We start from the raw sequence: 18,703 nt of genomic DNA on the forward strand, positions 1-18,703 counted from the left end.
TCTTCGTCACGCGCGCACAGACTGATTTCCAACTCTGACTCCCAGTACCAAAACTCAAAATTCTTCCTCATTTAAGAAGAAACAAGCCTGAAACCTTGAACAAAGACTGTTGACATCTAGTGGAAGCCACAGGAATTGTAATCTGGGAGCTGGAATTGCATAGGACCCATAGCTTTCCATTGAAAGAGCATGGGCTCTCCCCCCCAAAAAATCTGGTTTGTTTTTCTTTGGGTTTACCCTACCATATCAATTGTGTTATAGTCTCATACATTATTTTAACATTTCCACAAACGTCAATGGTACCAATTATATGCATATCCTGGCTTCTGGGCCTGAGTAACAGGCAGTTTACTTTTTGGCACGTCAGTCAGACAGGAAGTGGAGAAAAATAGACCCTAGCCTGAAGAAGTTACTTTTAACAGTGGTCAAGTAGGCTACTGTGGCTATTTGATCATAATGTAGGCCTACCATAGTAGCCTACCATCAAAAACAATGGAGAAAATGCATCCCATAACATTTTAACATGGAAATAGCTGTTCTATCATTCAGCCTACAGTAACAGCCAATGTGTGGTGTTCAATGTAGGCCTACATTCCATGAAACTTTTGAAAAAAACATGCAGAGCTTGACATTAACCGGTTTACCCACTAATCCTTCAGACAAGGAGGTGTTTGAAATGTTGTGTTTGATGCAAGAAACCACTTTACAAAATAAAATGCATTATTATTCCCATACCATTATTACAGAGAATCAGACAAGTTATTATACCCTCTCCCTACACATGTTGTGCTCTTGGTAGAAGCAATCACTCCCCTATTGCTGACTACAAATTATTTGTAACTGGGCTAATAACTCAGTAACTAGGAAAGGATATGAACAAAATGTGCACAGGTGGCTATGGGCAGCCTTTGCTTTGATCTCAAAACAAGCGCATCTACTCAAGACCACAGCTGTAAACACAGTCCAGTTCAGAGTAAATAGCACAGATCTATACAGTATATGGCAATGGTCTATTTGCATATAGGCCTACTGCAGCTCTGATTGGTTATGCGACACTGGTCTCTGTAGAGTAGGGGCTGAGACTTGCACAATAGAATCCTGCTCCGATGCGTTCTGCCTACTACATAATCTCTTGCATAGTTTGTTTTGATTCGGTATGTTGCACTGAAATTGGCTAATATTGCATTCATTCGATCACTATTGCCACAGTAAAGGGAAACGTTGATAGTGTTAACTAACAAGGGAAAACTCTAGAAAGTTGAGTGAAGTTCAATCTACTGCTTCTCTCCATGGGCTGATATTTCTTCTGTGCTCTGCTTGGCAGTCCAGAGGGAGCTGCATGGCAGTCCAGAGGGAGCTGCATGGCAGTCCAGAGGGAGCTGCATGGCAGTCCAGAGGGAGCTGCATGGCAGTCCAGAGGGAGCTGCATGGCAGTCCAGAGGGAGCTGCATGGCAGTCCAGAGGGAGCTGCATGGCAGTCCAGAGGGCGCTGCATGGCAGTCCAGAGGGCGCTGCATGGCAGTCCAGAGGGCGCTGCATGGCAGTCCAGAGGGCGCTGCATGGCAGTCCAGAGGGCGCTGCATGGCAGTCTCGGGGCTACTGTGCACCCACACATGCGTGCAGCTTAGAGGGAACATTTCACATCACATGGGAAAAAGATTTTGGCATGGCAAATCCAAGCTTGACATTGGTCTGCATTGATGTTGTTGCATGCCTTATCTATGGCCAGAAGGAGGGTGGCACAGTCATGGGGATGCTGATCGTATACCTTCCTCCATGCTGAAAAAAAGTCCTCAATAGGTTTGAGGAAAAGAGAGTATGGGGGCAGGTATAGGGTCACGAATCTGGGACAGGCCCAAAACCGTGCCTGATCCACTTCTGCATGGTGGAACCTGACATTGTCCCAAACAATGACATTAGGTGACGCCGTCACCTTGACAAGCCTGCTGAATTTCATTAAGAAACACAATGAGGTGATCAGCGTTGTAGGATCCAGATAATGGCCTACGTCCTACCACACCATGTTAGAGATAGCTGCGCACATGGAGATGTTTCCCCCACGTTGTCTAGGCACTTGGACGGTCGCCCGTTGGCCGATGAGGTTCCACCCACAGCGGCGAGTTTTGGCCAGGTTGAAGCCCACTTCATCAACAAAGATATTCTTGTGATGATTCACAGGAGCATCAAGTACCATTACCCTCTATAAATACATTTTGGTTAGTTCTTTTTACAGTATAGTTCCAGTATGATATTGTGAAGTATCATGGGCATCAAATAGTAACAGTAATATAGTATATAGTGCTGCACCTGAACATACTCGGCCTGCAGTTGTTTCACCCGGTCATTGTTTCTCTCAAAAGGCACCAGGTAAATGTGTTTCATAGATACCTGGTGCCTCTTCAAAAGGCAGGCGATTCTTGGTAGGCTGATGGATGCCACATTGGCAAAGCTGTCATCATTATCCTCAATGGCCTGCTTTATTTTGGATAACTGTATGTCATTCCTGGCCCTCACCATTTCCACCACTGCCCACTCCTCCTGGTCGGTCAGCACACGGCCACGGCCATCACCATGGGGCCTTCTGTAAATTCTGAGGGTAGAACAGAGTATACTGTCAATAGATCGTACTGTAAGAATACTGTAACATGTTTTGTGAATTTACAATATGTAATTTACTGTAAATGTAATAGTAAAGCATAGTGCATATTCTGCAGATGTACCGGTTTTCTTGGCAAAATGTTCTCATAATCGAATTGACCTTTGACCTTTTCAGATTGGGTTGAACTAATCTGGCAGCCTCTGCCATGGTAAGGCCGCTGTTTAAAAACCTGGGCAAAAGACTTGCTGGCATGAAAATAGGAATGAATGATCAGTTCATGAAGGAAATCGCAGAATTCTGTACCCACTATTCAAAGTGAATAGAATAAAAGGGAAACGTGTAGCTCTCGTATTCGATAAACTGTACATTGTAGAAACTATCAGAATAGAAAGGTTCAGAACTTTCAGCACAGTTTTAAAAAACTGGATGGTATTCAGAGATAGATGGGAGGGGTTGAGCGGAGCTGAAGGTTAGAACTAAAAACAAACAAAAGATAACTGATGTAAAATATACTGTGTTTGTAAAATGTATTTAGTATGTACTGTATGAGTTTGAAGTAGAAGCCTAAGTGTTGTAGTCCATTAGTTTACTCCAATTAGGGAGGGGTGGTAGGGTTATGGGAAAATGATACAGGAAAATATATACAATGTATACAATTTAAAATAATATATATATTCATAAAAACATTCATGGGGGATTGGAAATGATGCAGACAATTACATTGGTAGAAGCCACAAAAATATAAAAGCAGCATGTAAATTGTTGGTCCCATGTTTCATTAGCTGAAATAAAAAATCCCAGACATTTTTCATACGCACAAAAAGCATATTTCTCAAAAAGGTTGTGCACACATTTGTTTACATCTGTTAGTGAGCATTGCATTTGTTTACACCTGTTAGTGAGCATTTCTCCATTGCCAAGATAATCCATCCACCTGACAGGTGTGGCATATCAAGAAGCTGATTAAACAAACAGCATGATCATTGCACAGATGCACCTTGTGCTGGGGACAATAAAAGGTCACTTTAAAATGTGCGGTCATGAGGAGTATATCTGTCTGTAATAACCCATTCTGTGGAGAAAAACTCATTCTGATTGATTTCAATTGACTGATTTCCTTATATGAACTGTAACTCAGTAAAATCTTTGAAATTGTTGCATATTGCATTTATATTTATGTTCAGTATATTTGCAATAATAAAGCTCACCCCCCCCCCCAAAAAAAAAAAATTACTTTACTGTGAAATGCTTACTTACAAGCCCTTAACCAACAATGCAGTTCAAGAAATAGAGTTAAGAAAATATTTACTAAATAAATTAAAGTAAAAAATGTACATAAAAATTAACAAATAAAATAACAATAACGAGGCTATATATACGGTGGGTACCGGCACCGAGTCAATGTGCGGGAGGTACAGGTTAGTTGAGGTAATTTGTACATGTAGGTAGGGGTAAAGTGACTATGCACAGAGGGTGTCAATGAAAATAGTCTGGGTGGCCAATTGATTAATTGTTCAGCAGTCTTATGGCTTGGGGGTTAAAGCTGTTAAGAAGCCCTTTGGACCTAGACTTGGCGCTCTGGTACCGCTTGCTGTGTGGTAGCAGAAAGAACAGTCTATGACTTGGGTGAGGTGACTGGAGTCTTTGACAATTTTTGGGGCCTTCCTCTGACACGTATGCACTACCCACTGTAGCGTCTTACATTCAGATGCCGAGCATTTGCCATACCAGACAGTGATGCAACCAGTCAGGATGCTCTCGATGGTGTAGCTGTAGAACTTTTTGAGAATCACATGAAAAGTATTATGAGCATTGCATTGTGAAAGGTATTTCTAGATGAAACACTGATGAGGTTAGGTGAAAAAGTTACTGTGTGATTTTGATTGTTGTACTTAGTCAATTGAAAACGTTCTTAAAGTAAATTATTTTTTAAAAGTTTTGATGACCTGTTTAGATTTTTATACTAAGAGTTGTGAAATTTTACCACATAGTACCAAAGCGATAAAAAAACGAAATAGTCATGTCTATCCTCCCTTGATAAAAAAAGTATAAAATAATAGCCAATCAGCGTTGAGCTAAACTGAGTGAGCTTTGTCCCCAGAATTGTCCTGGGGCATCAAAAAAAGTGTCAAGGGAAGCCAATTTGGATTTGGCTTCACACCAATCACATCGAGAGCAAAATATAATTGACAGAAAAAATGCGCATCTTGTTGTGTTGTTGTCCTCGGGTGGCTAGCTATCTAAACTTGGCCCTTTCCCAAATTAGCCATGGATGGAGATAGAGATTTGGACTTGTGGTTTTACTTAATTCTCCGTACTGGCCAATGATTAGAACGGTGATTCTGATCCAACCTTTAAATTCATACATGGCCTGAGAGGATGGAAGATCAATATGTAGCTAGTTGTAGTAGGCTGATGTTAACTAGCTGGCTCATTGTTGCCCATGAAAGGAACTTAGGCTAGTGAGCAAGCATTTTAGCCAGGTAGCCTATGACAACAAAAACTATAAGCGTACTGTATGACAGAGTCATAGACCGTTTGTCAACATGAAAGAGAGGAGGATGACATTGGCGTAGGGTGAGTCAGCGTTTTTTCTACTTGAATGCATGCACACACACACACAGACACGCACACACACACACACACACACACACACACACACACACACACACACACACACACACACACACACACACACACACACACACACACACACACATACATACACACACACACAGAAATCAGAACCATGGGCAGCCAAATCATATTTAGCTTACGTTGATTGGACTAAATTGTTTTTGGTATCTTTTAGTTGTTATAGTATTAGACTAAGCATAGGTGATTTGATGATGTTGAAATGGTACTGGAATAGTGGAGGCACCTCCTGTTTTCTTTGCGACTTCCTGTAGGTCATGTAACTCTCTGTGGTTCTAAATCAATAGTTGTTTAGTAGTCCGAAAATGTCGGCAACATTAACTTGCTTGAACATGCTGTAGGTCATGTAGCTGTTTGTTACATGCAATATGGTTTGTGGATTTCACCGGACAGAGGTTGCTGTCTTGTTTTGTGATGAAACAAAGGTGTGCCACTGTGTCTTCTTATTGTCTCGGCCTTAGGCCTATATATCACAGTCGCAAGGCATATGAACTAACAGGTCATAGGGAAAACAACAAAATTATCATGTAATACGGCTTTTTGGGAGGTTGGTTTCCCCAGGGTATTTTTTGATTTTTTAAATTAGAAAATAGTTTGACAACCCTGTTTGTAAGCTTTTAAATGATATCAATCTCAACTGTTCATCTTTTCCAGAGATGAAGCCATGGATATCTCATGGTATGGTGGGGTATGCAAAATAGGGTATCTTGAGCACCTTTATCTCTTGAATGTTTTTGCATTCAGGTCTAAAAAGTCACTTTCTGAGCACTTCAACAATGGGCAAATATGTATGGAAGGTTTTGTTCCAATCAAAAGGGATGCTGTCAAAAAGGAATTGCATTCAAATGGATTTTACCCATCAGCCAGGCGAACACGCCACTGTAGTGCGTTTAGTACAGTACTGTTCCTAACATTTCCTTTCACAGGGGTCGCGGTACAAACGTTTTGCATGTTAACATTGTGCATTCACCATACACTCTACATTCCATGATGTCTGTGATTGCATTCCTATCGATACTTCCATAGAAAACTGTAGTACGTAATCAATAATGTCCTTTAGTTTTCCAAATTGCTGTTACACTGTCTAAACTTTATTTACCATCCAATTCAGGGCCATTTCTAGATGTTCTACTCTGGTTTTGTTAAATTCACTCTTATACAAATTGCATACAAAATGCCAGAGTCCCACTAAAAACATGCCCGATTTTTCAAAGGAGGTCGCATAATTTGGAGGAAAAATCAATTTCCCTCAACTTCTTAAAAGTGATATCTGGCTCAGATTAGAACAACTAACAGATTAACTGGTTTGTGGAAGTTGAATAATTCATGGGTTTTCTTTACCCTGAATGCCCTGTTTCTAGTGATATGCAGATGGTGTCATGACCTCAGTTGTATAATTGATGAGTGTAGTGGCCTCAGTGTCAGTGTCCAGTTGGATGCTTCTACACCTGCATTGCTTGCTGTTTGAGGTTTTAGGCTGGGTTTCTGTACAGCACTTTGAGATATCAGCTGATGTTAGAAGGGCTTTATAAATACATTTGATTTGATGCGGAATCCACTGACATTCGTCTCTAGCTAACTGTTCTGCTCATGATCAAAGTTACCTTTCCATTTGTTCCAAGCCAGCACATGATGAAAACTCAACCGTCTCGCCCACAATCTCTACACACTCTCACTCTCACTTTACAGTCTCATCTGCGCTGAATTACAGACAGTAACATAGTGACCGTACCTGACTTTGTATAGATGGATTAGCTGACAATGTCACGAAAACAATGTGCACGCTTCAATGGGGCAGAAGTCCGTAAATTGTTGTGATTCTGGATGGCCAAATGGCCAGTAACAATGACAAGAAACTGCCATGCGGGAAATCATAAGTGTCTCGTTTCAGCTACTATAGTTTCATCTTGTTCTTGACGCTGTCTTGTTTTGAGGTGTTTGATCGATTTCATGTCAATCCTAATATGGCTCAAATTCGCTAGCTAGCTAACCAACAACTTTAACAATGCATTTGAGAGACAACAAGTGCTCATTGTGCAAATGTATTATGTTTTTTTGTAAACATTGGAGACAAAATATCGTTTACATGTAGTCAACATTCCAAAACCAACCTTGTCGGTTTTGTTGCTGAACAACCAACCCTTCCATAGATTGTTCTGTTGTCAGTCTATATCTGCAAGGATATAAATTAGGTTATTCAATGGAGATGTATGTTTGTGGCATATAGTCGGTTTAATTGTTCAGTTCCTCATATTGATCTATCAATTGCCTCATTAGTACCTGGCGGTGGTGCACCCGTTCCGTCTGATGACCCGACGAACCCGCTCTAAGACCATCTGGATCAACCTGTTTGTGTGGGTGGTGTCATTTGTCATGGTCCTTCCCGCCTGGGTCCACTCCAAAGTAATTTGCTTCCCTGACGGACTGGAGAGCTGCTCCGTGAACCTGGTCACTCCCAAAGCGGTGCTCTGGTAAGGTCACAACCCTGACATAACATCAAATCAACATTGAATTTAGGTGGATATTTAATTGACTTGACTAACATGATTTCAACATGGGGTAAACCAGATCAAGAAATCATGTTGTTGGTTTGCTCTTGAAATAAATGTTCAATGCTGAAAGAAATACGAAATCTGATGTTAATAGAACTTGGCGTTAATGTAGATTTGTCTGATGGGGTCAGAGGTCAGATGAGTCATGCTGGTCTCTATATCATGATCCTCTACTCCAATGCCATATTCCCCCCCCCCCCAACTAGCTTTATGAACAAACCATACACATGTTATTGGCTGGGGAAATTACTGGACTCCTGCAGAAACTGTTCATAGAAATCCAAATGTCAATTAAATTGGTAAAGAGGCCTTTTAGGGTATCAGGCAGAAAAAACATCGGAGGAACCTGTTCTCGGAAGTAGAGCTGCTTTCAAGCATAGTATTAATCAGTGGTAGAAAAATGAACACCTACTACGTACTCACACCCTTCATTGTAATTACTGTAATCCTGGGGACACTTAACAGTTTGAAAATTTGTTTAGCTACAATTCCTGCATCCTATCTAATGATCAAACGTATTCATAGCAGTGGGACATCCCACTGGGCACAGACATCAGTTCAATGTCTAGTTTCGATTGACATTTGGTTGAGTCAACTAATGTGAATTCAATGTGAAATCAATGAAAAATTTAACCATGTCATTGGATTTAGGTTAAATGTTGAGTGAAAAAAATATGAAATGCCCTTACTTTCTGCAAATCCAATTAGTTTTCCACGTTGATTCAACATTCATCACATATATTTTTGGGGTTGAAATTATATGGAAACAACATTGATTCAACCAGTTTTTGCCTAGTGTCACGCCCTGGCCATAGAGAGGTTTTTATTCTCTATTTTGGTTGGGCCAGGGTGTGACTAGGGTGAGCATTCAAGTTTCTTTATTTCTATGTTTTCTATTTCTTTGTTTTTGGCCGAGTGTGGTTCCCAATCAGAGGCAGCTGTCTATCGTTGTCTCTGATTGGGAATCATACTTAGGCAGTCCTTTTTCCCTCTTTCATTTGTGGGTAGTTGTTTTCTGTTTAGTGTCTGCACCTGACAGGACTGTTTCGGTTTTCCCTCTTTGTTATTTTGTTCGAGTGTTTTGAATATTAAATTGATCATGAACACTTACCACGCTGCGTTTTGGTCCACTCCTTCGTACGACGATCGTTACACCTAGTGGGATGGTACTGTAGCTACTGAAAGCTGATGCACATGTTCGTTCCCTCTCTCTCTCTCTCTTTCTCTCTCTCCCCTCCCCCCAGGCACACCCTCTATCACACCATCACGTCTTTCTTTCTGCCCTTGCCCCTTATCCTCACCTGTTATATGCTGATCCTGTGCTATACCTGGAGGATGTACCTGAAGAACAAGAGTGGCAGAAAGCGTGGTCAAATGTAGTCGTGGTCATCAACCGTGGCAGAGCCTGATAGTTACTTATATACACAGAGACACACAGAGGTACTACATACAGTAAATGTGAGACACTAGAAATAGAGATGCCCACAGGTATGAAATTACAGGTTTTGGTGGGTGTTCTAAAAATAAATGACATTAAAAGAGTTCAATGCTGGAGAAATCTAACGGAACCATGACCTCCACTCAGTAATCTGGTCATTAGCCGTCTGTTTCTCTGTGGGTAGAAATTGAGCCTGAGGACAAGGTTATCCGGTCAGTAAACCAAAATTATATAAAAAAGTTATAGTGGGGATCACTTATCTGATGCAGGAGGGAACTTCTTGATTCATGCTTCTATGCTGGTCATTATTGTCACTAACCCCTGCCCCTGGTTCCTCTCCCCTCAGCTTCAGTGCTAACAACCAGTCCCGGGACCGAGCCATCCGCCTCACCAAGATGGTTCTGGTCCTAGTGGCGGTTTTCCTGGTGAGCGTAGGGCCCTACCACATGCTCCAGCTGGTCAACTTAACACTGCGGCGGCCCACACTGGCCTACTACACCTGCTACTACCTGTCAGTGTGCCTCAGCTACGCCGCCAGCAGCATTAACACTTTCCTCTACATCCTGCTCAGAGGACACTTCCGTCGCCGACTCACTTACCGCAAGCCGACCAGCAGGCCTAGTGTTGAGAGTGAGCCTTGTGGGCCCCAGGTCCGTACACCACATTCCAGCTTCTGACAGTCCTGTCCTCAAAGCAGGCACACACACATACACACGCACACACATGCATCCATGCACGCGCACAAGCGCATCTCCCCACACGCGCTCGCATCCACACACACCACCACCATTACAGCTTATCCCCAGCACACTGCCTGGGGCATTACCTATGGCAGGAGTGCTTTAATTTACATTGTGGATTGACTTACACCTCAACCGGATCAGAGTGTTATTATTTATTTTCTATTATGGTTTTCAAATGGACTGTACGGTAGAATACTGTAGTTATTACATTGTAAAGTAATTATGTTCACATGAGTAGTTCCTGTTGTTAAAGAAAATACATATATTGCTAATGGATCAGTCTCATGGGTGGTTAGCATAACATGCTAGGGGTTATTGCCTGTTAGGATATTTTTGTGTTGCCATCTTGTAAAGATACTGTACTTTTATTCAGAATATGGTTCAAATTTCTCATGGTGGCAAGGCTCCATCCAGAGGTAGATTGGGATATTGCAAGGATTGATCCACTATCATTTTGGATTCACCTGAATTCGGCTGACAATACTTTCACTATGTATTTTAATGTATAGCTAAAAAAAACAAATAACACATTTTAAGTGTTTTCCATTAGCACATTGTTTGGCATTTGTTTTCAACCTAAAGTTAGTGTTGCTATATCATTAATTGGTGCATTGATTGTGATGTGTGGGACTTTGAACACACAGAAACATCTGTTCTACTGAACTCTATCTACTGCTAACAGTGCTGAGACTGCTGAGTGAATAAACATTTATTACAGATAGACTGAATGCTAAGAACTAGACTGGAATCACTGGGATCGGTCCAGGGTGTTTTGGTATTGTCTGGTGTTAACTGGGCTGGACTGGGAACTGGCCCCAGGATGTAACGGTATTACCAGTCAACAGACTGACCACTGGCCACAGACACACAGATGGACAGTACCACCAGGGGCACCTAATCAAATCACTCATCCTTACCCTCACCCAGCCTGGGATCAATAAAAAGCCTATAGCAAACCAGATCAGACAGATAGGCGTAGCGTCACACCCCCGGCAAGGCTAAGGGGAGACTAAAGTGCAACCCCTCCTCTCTCTCTCTCTCTCTCTCTCTCTCTCTCTCTCTCTCTCTCTCTCTTTCTATATCGTTCTCTCTCTCTATGGTAATCCCTCTCTGTTTTTACTCCAAAATTGCCTCAGGCATAGAGTGCTTTGACATATTGATCAATATGTCTCAATGTCAACATACTCCTGTTGTCTCCATGGTTTCCAATTAGTCTCTTATTGGATTGGTTGTGATCAACATACTAAATTCCATTGTGTTATTGGTCGACCATGGATTCATTTGTATGTTATCAGTACCAGTGTACCTCATTTATTAACATTACCTCTCCGCTCACACCTCTTCCAATAACATCAAATTATTAAATCGACTAATATACCAATGCGATATAATTATATTTTCTTCCTACTCACTCTATACTCTCTTCAACTGTTACTTCAAAAATATTTCCTTCCCATACTACTGCCTATATAAATCTTCCGTCTCTTTGTACACCTCAACCCTCTTCTTTCCCCTCTGTGACTCAACCCCATTACCTTTTCCCCTTTCTCCATCTCTCCCTATACACCTTGCTCTCTGCACTTAGCCTAGGCACCTTGCTGGTCAAATTGAGGGTCTCTGTGTTTTAAAAGGGTGCTAGTCCACAAAGTGGATGAGGGCTATAAAAGAGATGACACTCCAGATAATTATTTCAGTTACGTCTTGTTTTATTTTATTTTCTACTTTCTTTTGGAAATGACACATCACCTTGCTGGTTCCAGTCAGCCTGCCAGTCTGGGGGAGACAGACAGACAGACAGACAGCTGTAACCTGACTTTGTTTGACCTTGTTTACACCATCATGGCATCATGTGACACCAGGACCTTGTCAGTAGCACTGGCACCCCTGAGGCCTTGCAGCCTAGCGTCTGTCTGTCCCAAGACTGTCTGCCGTAGGAAACCCAGACACCCTCTCCTCTAACCCATCCCACTCTGCTCACCCTGTCCCTGTCTAGTGTCTGTCTACCCCCACCATCCAAAAGGTAGCACAGATAATCATGCACTCATGTAACTATTCATGTATCTGAATAGAATAGAACACGCATTGAGAGGCACAGGGTCAGCCACAGAGCAGCACAACTGAATGTAGAGTTGGAGCTCTTTCACTTGGTTTAGGAAAAAATAGTATCGCAGTTGTCTGGATAAGAAAATGTGTCCAGAATGTGTACAAATAAAAATGTGTCAAGACAGTCCATAACGTTGTAGGAGTCTGACTTCATTGTTTAAAGCCGTTATTGTTGTTTTCTTGGTAAGACTTTTGAAAAAGTGTAATTACAGTTTGTAAATAGAAAATATGCTGCCTTATTTTTTTAAATATATATAATAATGTATCAATAACATGTGACCTTGATGTTTGTATTTTAGTGAGAGAGAAACAGAAAAATAGAAAGAGAAAGACAGAATCCCTATTAAAACTATTTTATTTTAGCATTATTATAAACAGCAGAGGGCACCCTTTTCCAATGTTCCTCAAAACTGCAGTGTTTCCCAACTGTTGGGAGGTCACAACTGGTTTGACTTATTCTGTCTACTTGCCTCACAAGGCATCAAAATGTCAGTAAGTTCATCATATTTTTGTACAGTAAACCATACATTTAATCAGAATTTGATGATTTATTTAATTCTTCCCCACACATCTTAAACGAAGACCAGGGGATTAGGCCTATAATACAATTAAATGAAGACACTGACTTGAATCAGTCAAATGAGGATGGTACAATGACAACATGAAATAGAGCAAATTGAGTTGAAGTGAATTATAGGTTCTCTATAGATAAAACACAGTGGTGTCAGTTGTTTAGCCGTCACAGACCACCTCATTGACCACCTACAGCATGGATAGGCAACCCTGATTTTGTTCCAACTATGCACCACACCTGACCAACGTGTATATAGCCAAGTCACCGTTACTCATTGTGTATTTATTCCTTGTGTAATAATTTTTCTATTATTTCTCTTTTTTTCTGCATTATTGGGAAGGCCCCGTAAACATTTCACTGTTAGTCTACACCAGTTGTTTACGAAGCATGTGACAAATAACATTTTATTTTATTTTGATTTGATCAGTTCATCAATTGCCTAAATTCAACACACCTGGTCTTCCAGGTCGGTTAAATCAAAAACATGAAGTCCCTTCCCCTCGATCTACAGCTGAGTGGTACCGTGACCAGTGCTCCATTGTCAAGCTCTGACCACTGCCCTAGCCTATGGTCCCTAATGGTGTGATGCCGATGTCAAGACCACTGCCTTACATTGCTACTGTAACCTGAAAATGCTCTCGATGAAGCTGTGGAGATACGGTATAATGCATGTTCCATTCAATTATGTGGGTGAAGTCATGGCCACTAGAGTAGACCATTTGCTTTACAGGGCTGAGTTGACCCACCTCCTACTGACCTTACCACTGATCTGCAGTGCTGGGGTCTCAACTTACTATTGAGAGTAAGAATAGTAGAATACACTTGATGCAATTTTGAAATGTGGTTATGCATCATTTGGCAGTTTTTTTTTCTTATGCCAGTCACTGACAGTCACTCAATAAGCCATGTCAGCTAAGAATGTTTTGATTGGTAGTTAGTTAAGAGAGTTATCTAAACTTGTAGAAATCATGGCCGAATACTTTCCAGGTACACAGGGCACTTGCCCAGGGCCCTGACCTCCAGGGGGCCCACATTGATTGTGTTAGTCATTCTCACTCAGATATCATATTAACATAGCATAAGTCATGGCAAAATGTGTAGAATTGCAGGACATTAGCTTTAAAACATTTTTAAAGAGCAACTGCCCCTAAAAATCAACTTCTTGTTTAAAATTGCATATGTGGCATCAATATATATATTTTTGTTATTATTTACCTTGGCAAGTCAGTTAAGAACAAATTTTCAATGACAGCCTAGAAACAGTGGGTTAACTGCCTTGTTCAGAACAACATATTTTTACCTTGTCAGCTCAGGGATTTGATCTTGCAACCTTTCAGTTACATGTCCAACACTCTAACCACTTGGCTACCTGCCACCCCAATATGAGTCAGAAACATTTATTAGTCAGAAACATTTCCTGACTACAAAGTGTAAAACAGTATATTTTTGGTCATAAAGTCAATCTCGTCCAAAACTGAGATCTGGAGATGCTAGGAAAAAATGGTATGCCACGGAATGAAGGGTACTATAACAGTTTTCTATGGGTTGGGTTTATTTTTAATCCTGCCCACATGCCCACAGCTGGCAGCACCCAATTAATCATTCATTATAATGCCCATGGTCAATTTGGTTTGACATTCGATATCCATATGGGGTTAGTTAGGGACCATCAGTAAATTACACAATGGTCACTGGACAATATTTTAAAAAGTCAAAAGATACAAATTTCAATGACTTAAAAACCTCAAACCAACTTTAAATTGTAGAAATCCATATACAAATATTGAGCGCATTTAATGAGACAAAGAAAATGTGTGTGTAACAGTATAACTTTACGTAGCCATTTCACATCCGTTACATGTGCAACATGAAAATATTGCCCTATTAACATTGTGTAATTTATTAATGGTCCCTAAATATCCCCAGAGATAGGGTATCCAAAGTTAAACCAATTTTTCCATGGTCACACACCAGTCAGCTGAAGTTTAAAAAAGATTGGCTAAATTATTTGGCTAACTCTTCCCACCTGCAAACGCACACATTAAACCACACCCAGAAACCAACTCAGATTTGAATTCAGTCATGGCCACTAGAATTTCTGAACCAAATCAGAGAGGAAGAGGAGAAGCGAGAGGATTTACTCTGCCCTAAAATCTGTCCTGTGAGATTAGGCCTTTTTTGTATGGAGATCTATGAACGTGTCGATTTACGTGGGGCGCATTTAATTGAATTGAAGTTTCATAATGTTCAAGCTGTTACAAATGTACTGATAGGCCTATAAGTGGATGAACTTTGAGAAAAACGACTTAGTTGTTCCTTTTGTTCAAACACGTTTCTGCCCTCTCATTGGCTAGAATGGCCCCACCTGATCTCGCCTGCCTTCAATAATTGAAGATATGTATTTCCATCGTTAATACGGTCAACTCGGCTATCTTGTCAATATAATAGATCATCTTTGGCCAAATCAAGAAGTGTAGTCGACTTTTATTTTTCATCACATTAGTCTAACTGGTGGACCACCTCACCTCACTTCCCAGACACAAACATGACAAACTACAAGTCCTTAAGAGAGAAAATGGCACGCATAAAACCCCTGACTGTTTTGCGATTCACTTGACTGATTCTGTGAATAATATATGAAGACATCTCGGATCTCCAGACAGCTCGTGCTCCCGCGCTACGCACAGGTTTTCGCCTGTGAGGCAATGGTGGGCACAGGTTTCCGACAGCCTGTTGTTTCTCGGGCGGGTACCACGCGCAGATAGCAAGCAAATCCTAAAGACTTGACAACTTTTACATAATTAGACGAGGCGTCTCACCCCCGTGTGACTCAACTCCGAATTGAACATGACAAGTGTGATCACGACCTAAAGTAGCGTTTAATAATTATTTTGTTTCAATTTAAAGGAGACAGTCTTGCCCGAAGCCCCCACTGAAAACCTCCCAGTCCCTTTTGTGGCATGGTTTTGACCTTATCCGACATGGTAGGACCAGCAGACTTTGAGTTTGTTTAACTCAGCAAGTGTTAGGCCTAGGCTACTGTAGCGAAATATAGTCTGCTACATCACACTAATAGTAGGTTATCTACAATACCCGCTCAGGGTCTCAAAAAGCTACATTAACGTTAGCATGATAGGAGCTGAATTAAATGTAAAAGGCTTTTAAAATGAGACGCTTGATTAAGCTCAGTGCTTCGTTGACATCACATAGACAGCTTGGTTTTCGGAGAAAACTTCAAAAGAATAACAGAAATATCGCATTAATTTGAAAAGCGTATAGGCTACTAAAATATGAAAATACTACATATGTCTCAATCGAGATTTATCTTCTATTTTATAATAGGCCTAATTAAAAAATGTATAGCACTTTTAATAAAAATCTCAAAGCCCTTCAAAACAAAAACGAACAAATAAGCAATATATCAAGACCGATCAACCAATAGTGGCGATTCGTTGAACGCTGCATCCTCAGCGGATTGAGAATCCTGCCGATTTGAAAATACGACGAGTTCAACAGGAAAGTGAGCCTCTCCGGTAGCCTTCGTTCTTCTACAGCATCCTGCCTAGCTGAGGCGATGCTGTGCAATTGTCCTTATTTTTGAAGACTTTTTTTTATCTGGCCTCCATTGATTTAGTCACCCTAATTTTGGCCATCCTACAAGAGTAAAAACTCCAATACATTTGTAACGGATTATGGTAGACATGAGGTTTGGACCTTTGGTTTTCTTTGAAGATTCCCAGCTAGCACATAACGGTTTGAGAAACATTTGTTTCTTAGAGCTTGGTTGTCCTATAGATATTTTGCATACGACCTTCCCACAATGTTCTGTGAATGGTGCAGGATACCCAGCTAGCCATCACGTTCTGAGAACCATGCGTTTCGTAGGTGGCAATTTCAGTACTTCAGCATAACATTTCCTACAGGTTTTCTCGTGGTTCTATTTAATGTACTTTTTCTCAAAATTCCCATGTTCTTCTGTGGGAATTTCAGTACTTCAGCATAATGTTTTCATCAGGCTTCCTCATGGTTCTATTTAAAGTCATTTCTGTTCTCAGAACGTTAATAAAACCTCCCAGGAAAACTTTCAGGGAACCATAGTAAAACCTAAAAGAGTAAATGTTCCCAGAAAATATTTTTGTTTTTTAATACAGTTCTCAGAATGTTTAAAAAACTTTTTTTACCAGTCAGAAAAACGTATGGCTTCTTTCCCAGAAGCAATGGGAAATCAAACGTACAGTCCCACAACTTCCAACGAAGTTGCTGGATTGTCTACACAATAAACATATGATTTTACCCATTGGTCAAAATATGTGTTTTGATTGGACACCCTACTATAGGGAAAACCTATGATTAGCCTGATAGCCCTTGAGTAGCCTAGGCCAGGCCCATGTTAACACAATAGGCTAATAGCTTCAGTTTTTTTTACATTGGCCAAATAGTGCTTATTGTATACACATATTTCAATCATTTTTCTGGCAACGAATGCTAAGGAATAAGTTACCTATTTTGTATAATTTTGCGTCTGTGAACTATGAATGCATGGAGAGGCTTGCTATTTTTCCCGCCCTTACCATTTCGGGAACATGCTCGCGCAGCTTGTGCTGATTATTCACTTCTAGCTACAGCTCCAGATGGATCAACACATGCTGGACATATGACAAGTAAGATACAGATTTACATTTGACCTCAATCCTTCACTTCTGCTCCACTCTACAGACGAGGCATTTTACATATTTGGTGACCTTGGTCCTTGAATTAAACTTCTTTGCTACAGCATACAGAAGCATAGGCCTACCTTCACCTATACTATACCAACCTGACATTTCCTCAAATGTGAGCAGAAATGTTAATATAGGCCTAATGTGCTACATTGACAAGGTTCATTTTTAAATCATAAAGAGTAGCCAGATAAAGTGCTTCAGCTATCCAGGGCTAGACAAGTATACTGGAAAAAATATATATAAATGCAAAATGCAACCATTTCAATGGAAATAAATAAATTAGGCCCTATATGGATTTAACATGACTAGGAATACAGATATGCATCTGTTGGGGCGTGGATCAGAAAACCAGTCAGTATCTGTGTTTGTTGTCCGTAGCTTATGCCTGCCCATACCATAACCCCACCGCCACCATGGGGCACTCTGTTCACAATGTTGACATCAGGAAACCACTCGCCCACACAACGCCATACACGCTCCCTGCCATCTGCCCGGTACAGTTGAAACCGGGATTCATCCATGAAGAGAGAACTTCTCCAGTGGTCATTGAAGGTGAACATTTGCCCACTGAAGTCGGTTACGATGCCGAACTACAGTCAAGTCAAGACCCTGGTGTGGATGACGAGCACGCAGATGGTCTGCGGTTGTGAGGCCAGTTGGACCTACTGCCAAAGTCCCTAAAATGACATTGGAGGTGGCTTATGGTAGAGAAATGAACATTAAATTCTCTGGCAACAGCTCTGGTGGACATTCCTGCAGTCAGCTTGCCTAGTTTCACGCTCCCTCAAAAGTTGAGATATCTGTGGCATTATGTTGGAACAAAACTGCATATTTTAGAGTGGCCTTTTATTGTCCTCAGTACAAGGTGCACCTGTGTAATGATCATATGGTTTAATCAACTTCTTGATATACCATACCTGTCCGGTATGGTAAATATAGGTAAAGCTCTGCCTTATCTCAGCTCACTGGTCACGATAACAACACCCACCCATAGCACGCACTCCAGCAGGTATATCTCACTGGTCATCCCCAAAGCCAACACCTCCTTTGGCCACCTTTCCTTCCAGTTCTCTGCTGCCAGTGACTGGAACAAATTGCAAAAATCGCTGAAGCTGGAGACTTACATTTCCCTCACTAACTTTAAATATCAGCTATCTGAGCAGCTAACTGATCGCTGCAGCTGTACATAGTCCATCTGTAAATAGCCCACCCAATCTACCTACCTCATCCCCATATTGTTTTTATTTACTTTGCTGCTGTTTTGCACACCAATATCACTACTTACACACCATCATCGACTCATCATCATCTGCTCATC

The 18,703-nt window shown here is 41.1% G+C and overlaps 1 protein-coding gene across 1 annotated transcript; it reads left to right on the plus strand.

The window, feature by feature from the left end:
• The first annotated feature begins 1,361 nt into the window (after window positions 1–1,361).
• LOC129858606 (melanin-concentrating hormone receptor 2-like) lies at window positions 1,362–9,921 on the plus strand. The gene is made up of 4 exons (XM_055927926.1): window positions 1,362–1,601; window positions 7,532–7,725; window positions 9,051–9,182; window positions 9,597–9,921. Exons 1-4 carry the CDS (start codon window positions 1,362–1,364, stop codon window positions 9,919–9,921), a joined length of 891 nt encoding a protein of 296 aa, XP_055783901.1.
• Window positions 9,922–18,703: the final 8,782 nt, after the last annotated feature.

Source organism: Salvelinus fontinalis, chromosome 6 (genome assembly GCF_029448725.1).
Source record: "Salvelinus fontinalis isolate EN_2023a chromosome 6, ASM2944872v1, whole genome shotgun sequence".
Taxonomy (NCBI): Eukaryota; Metazoa; Chordata; class Actinopteri; order Salmoniformes; family Salmonidae; genus Salvelinus; species Salvelinus fontinalis.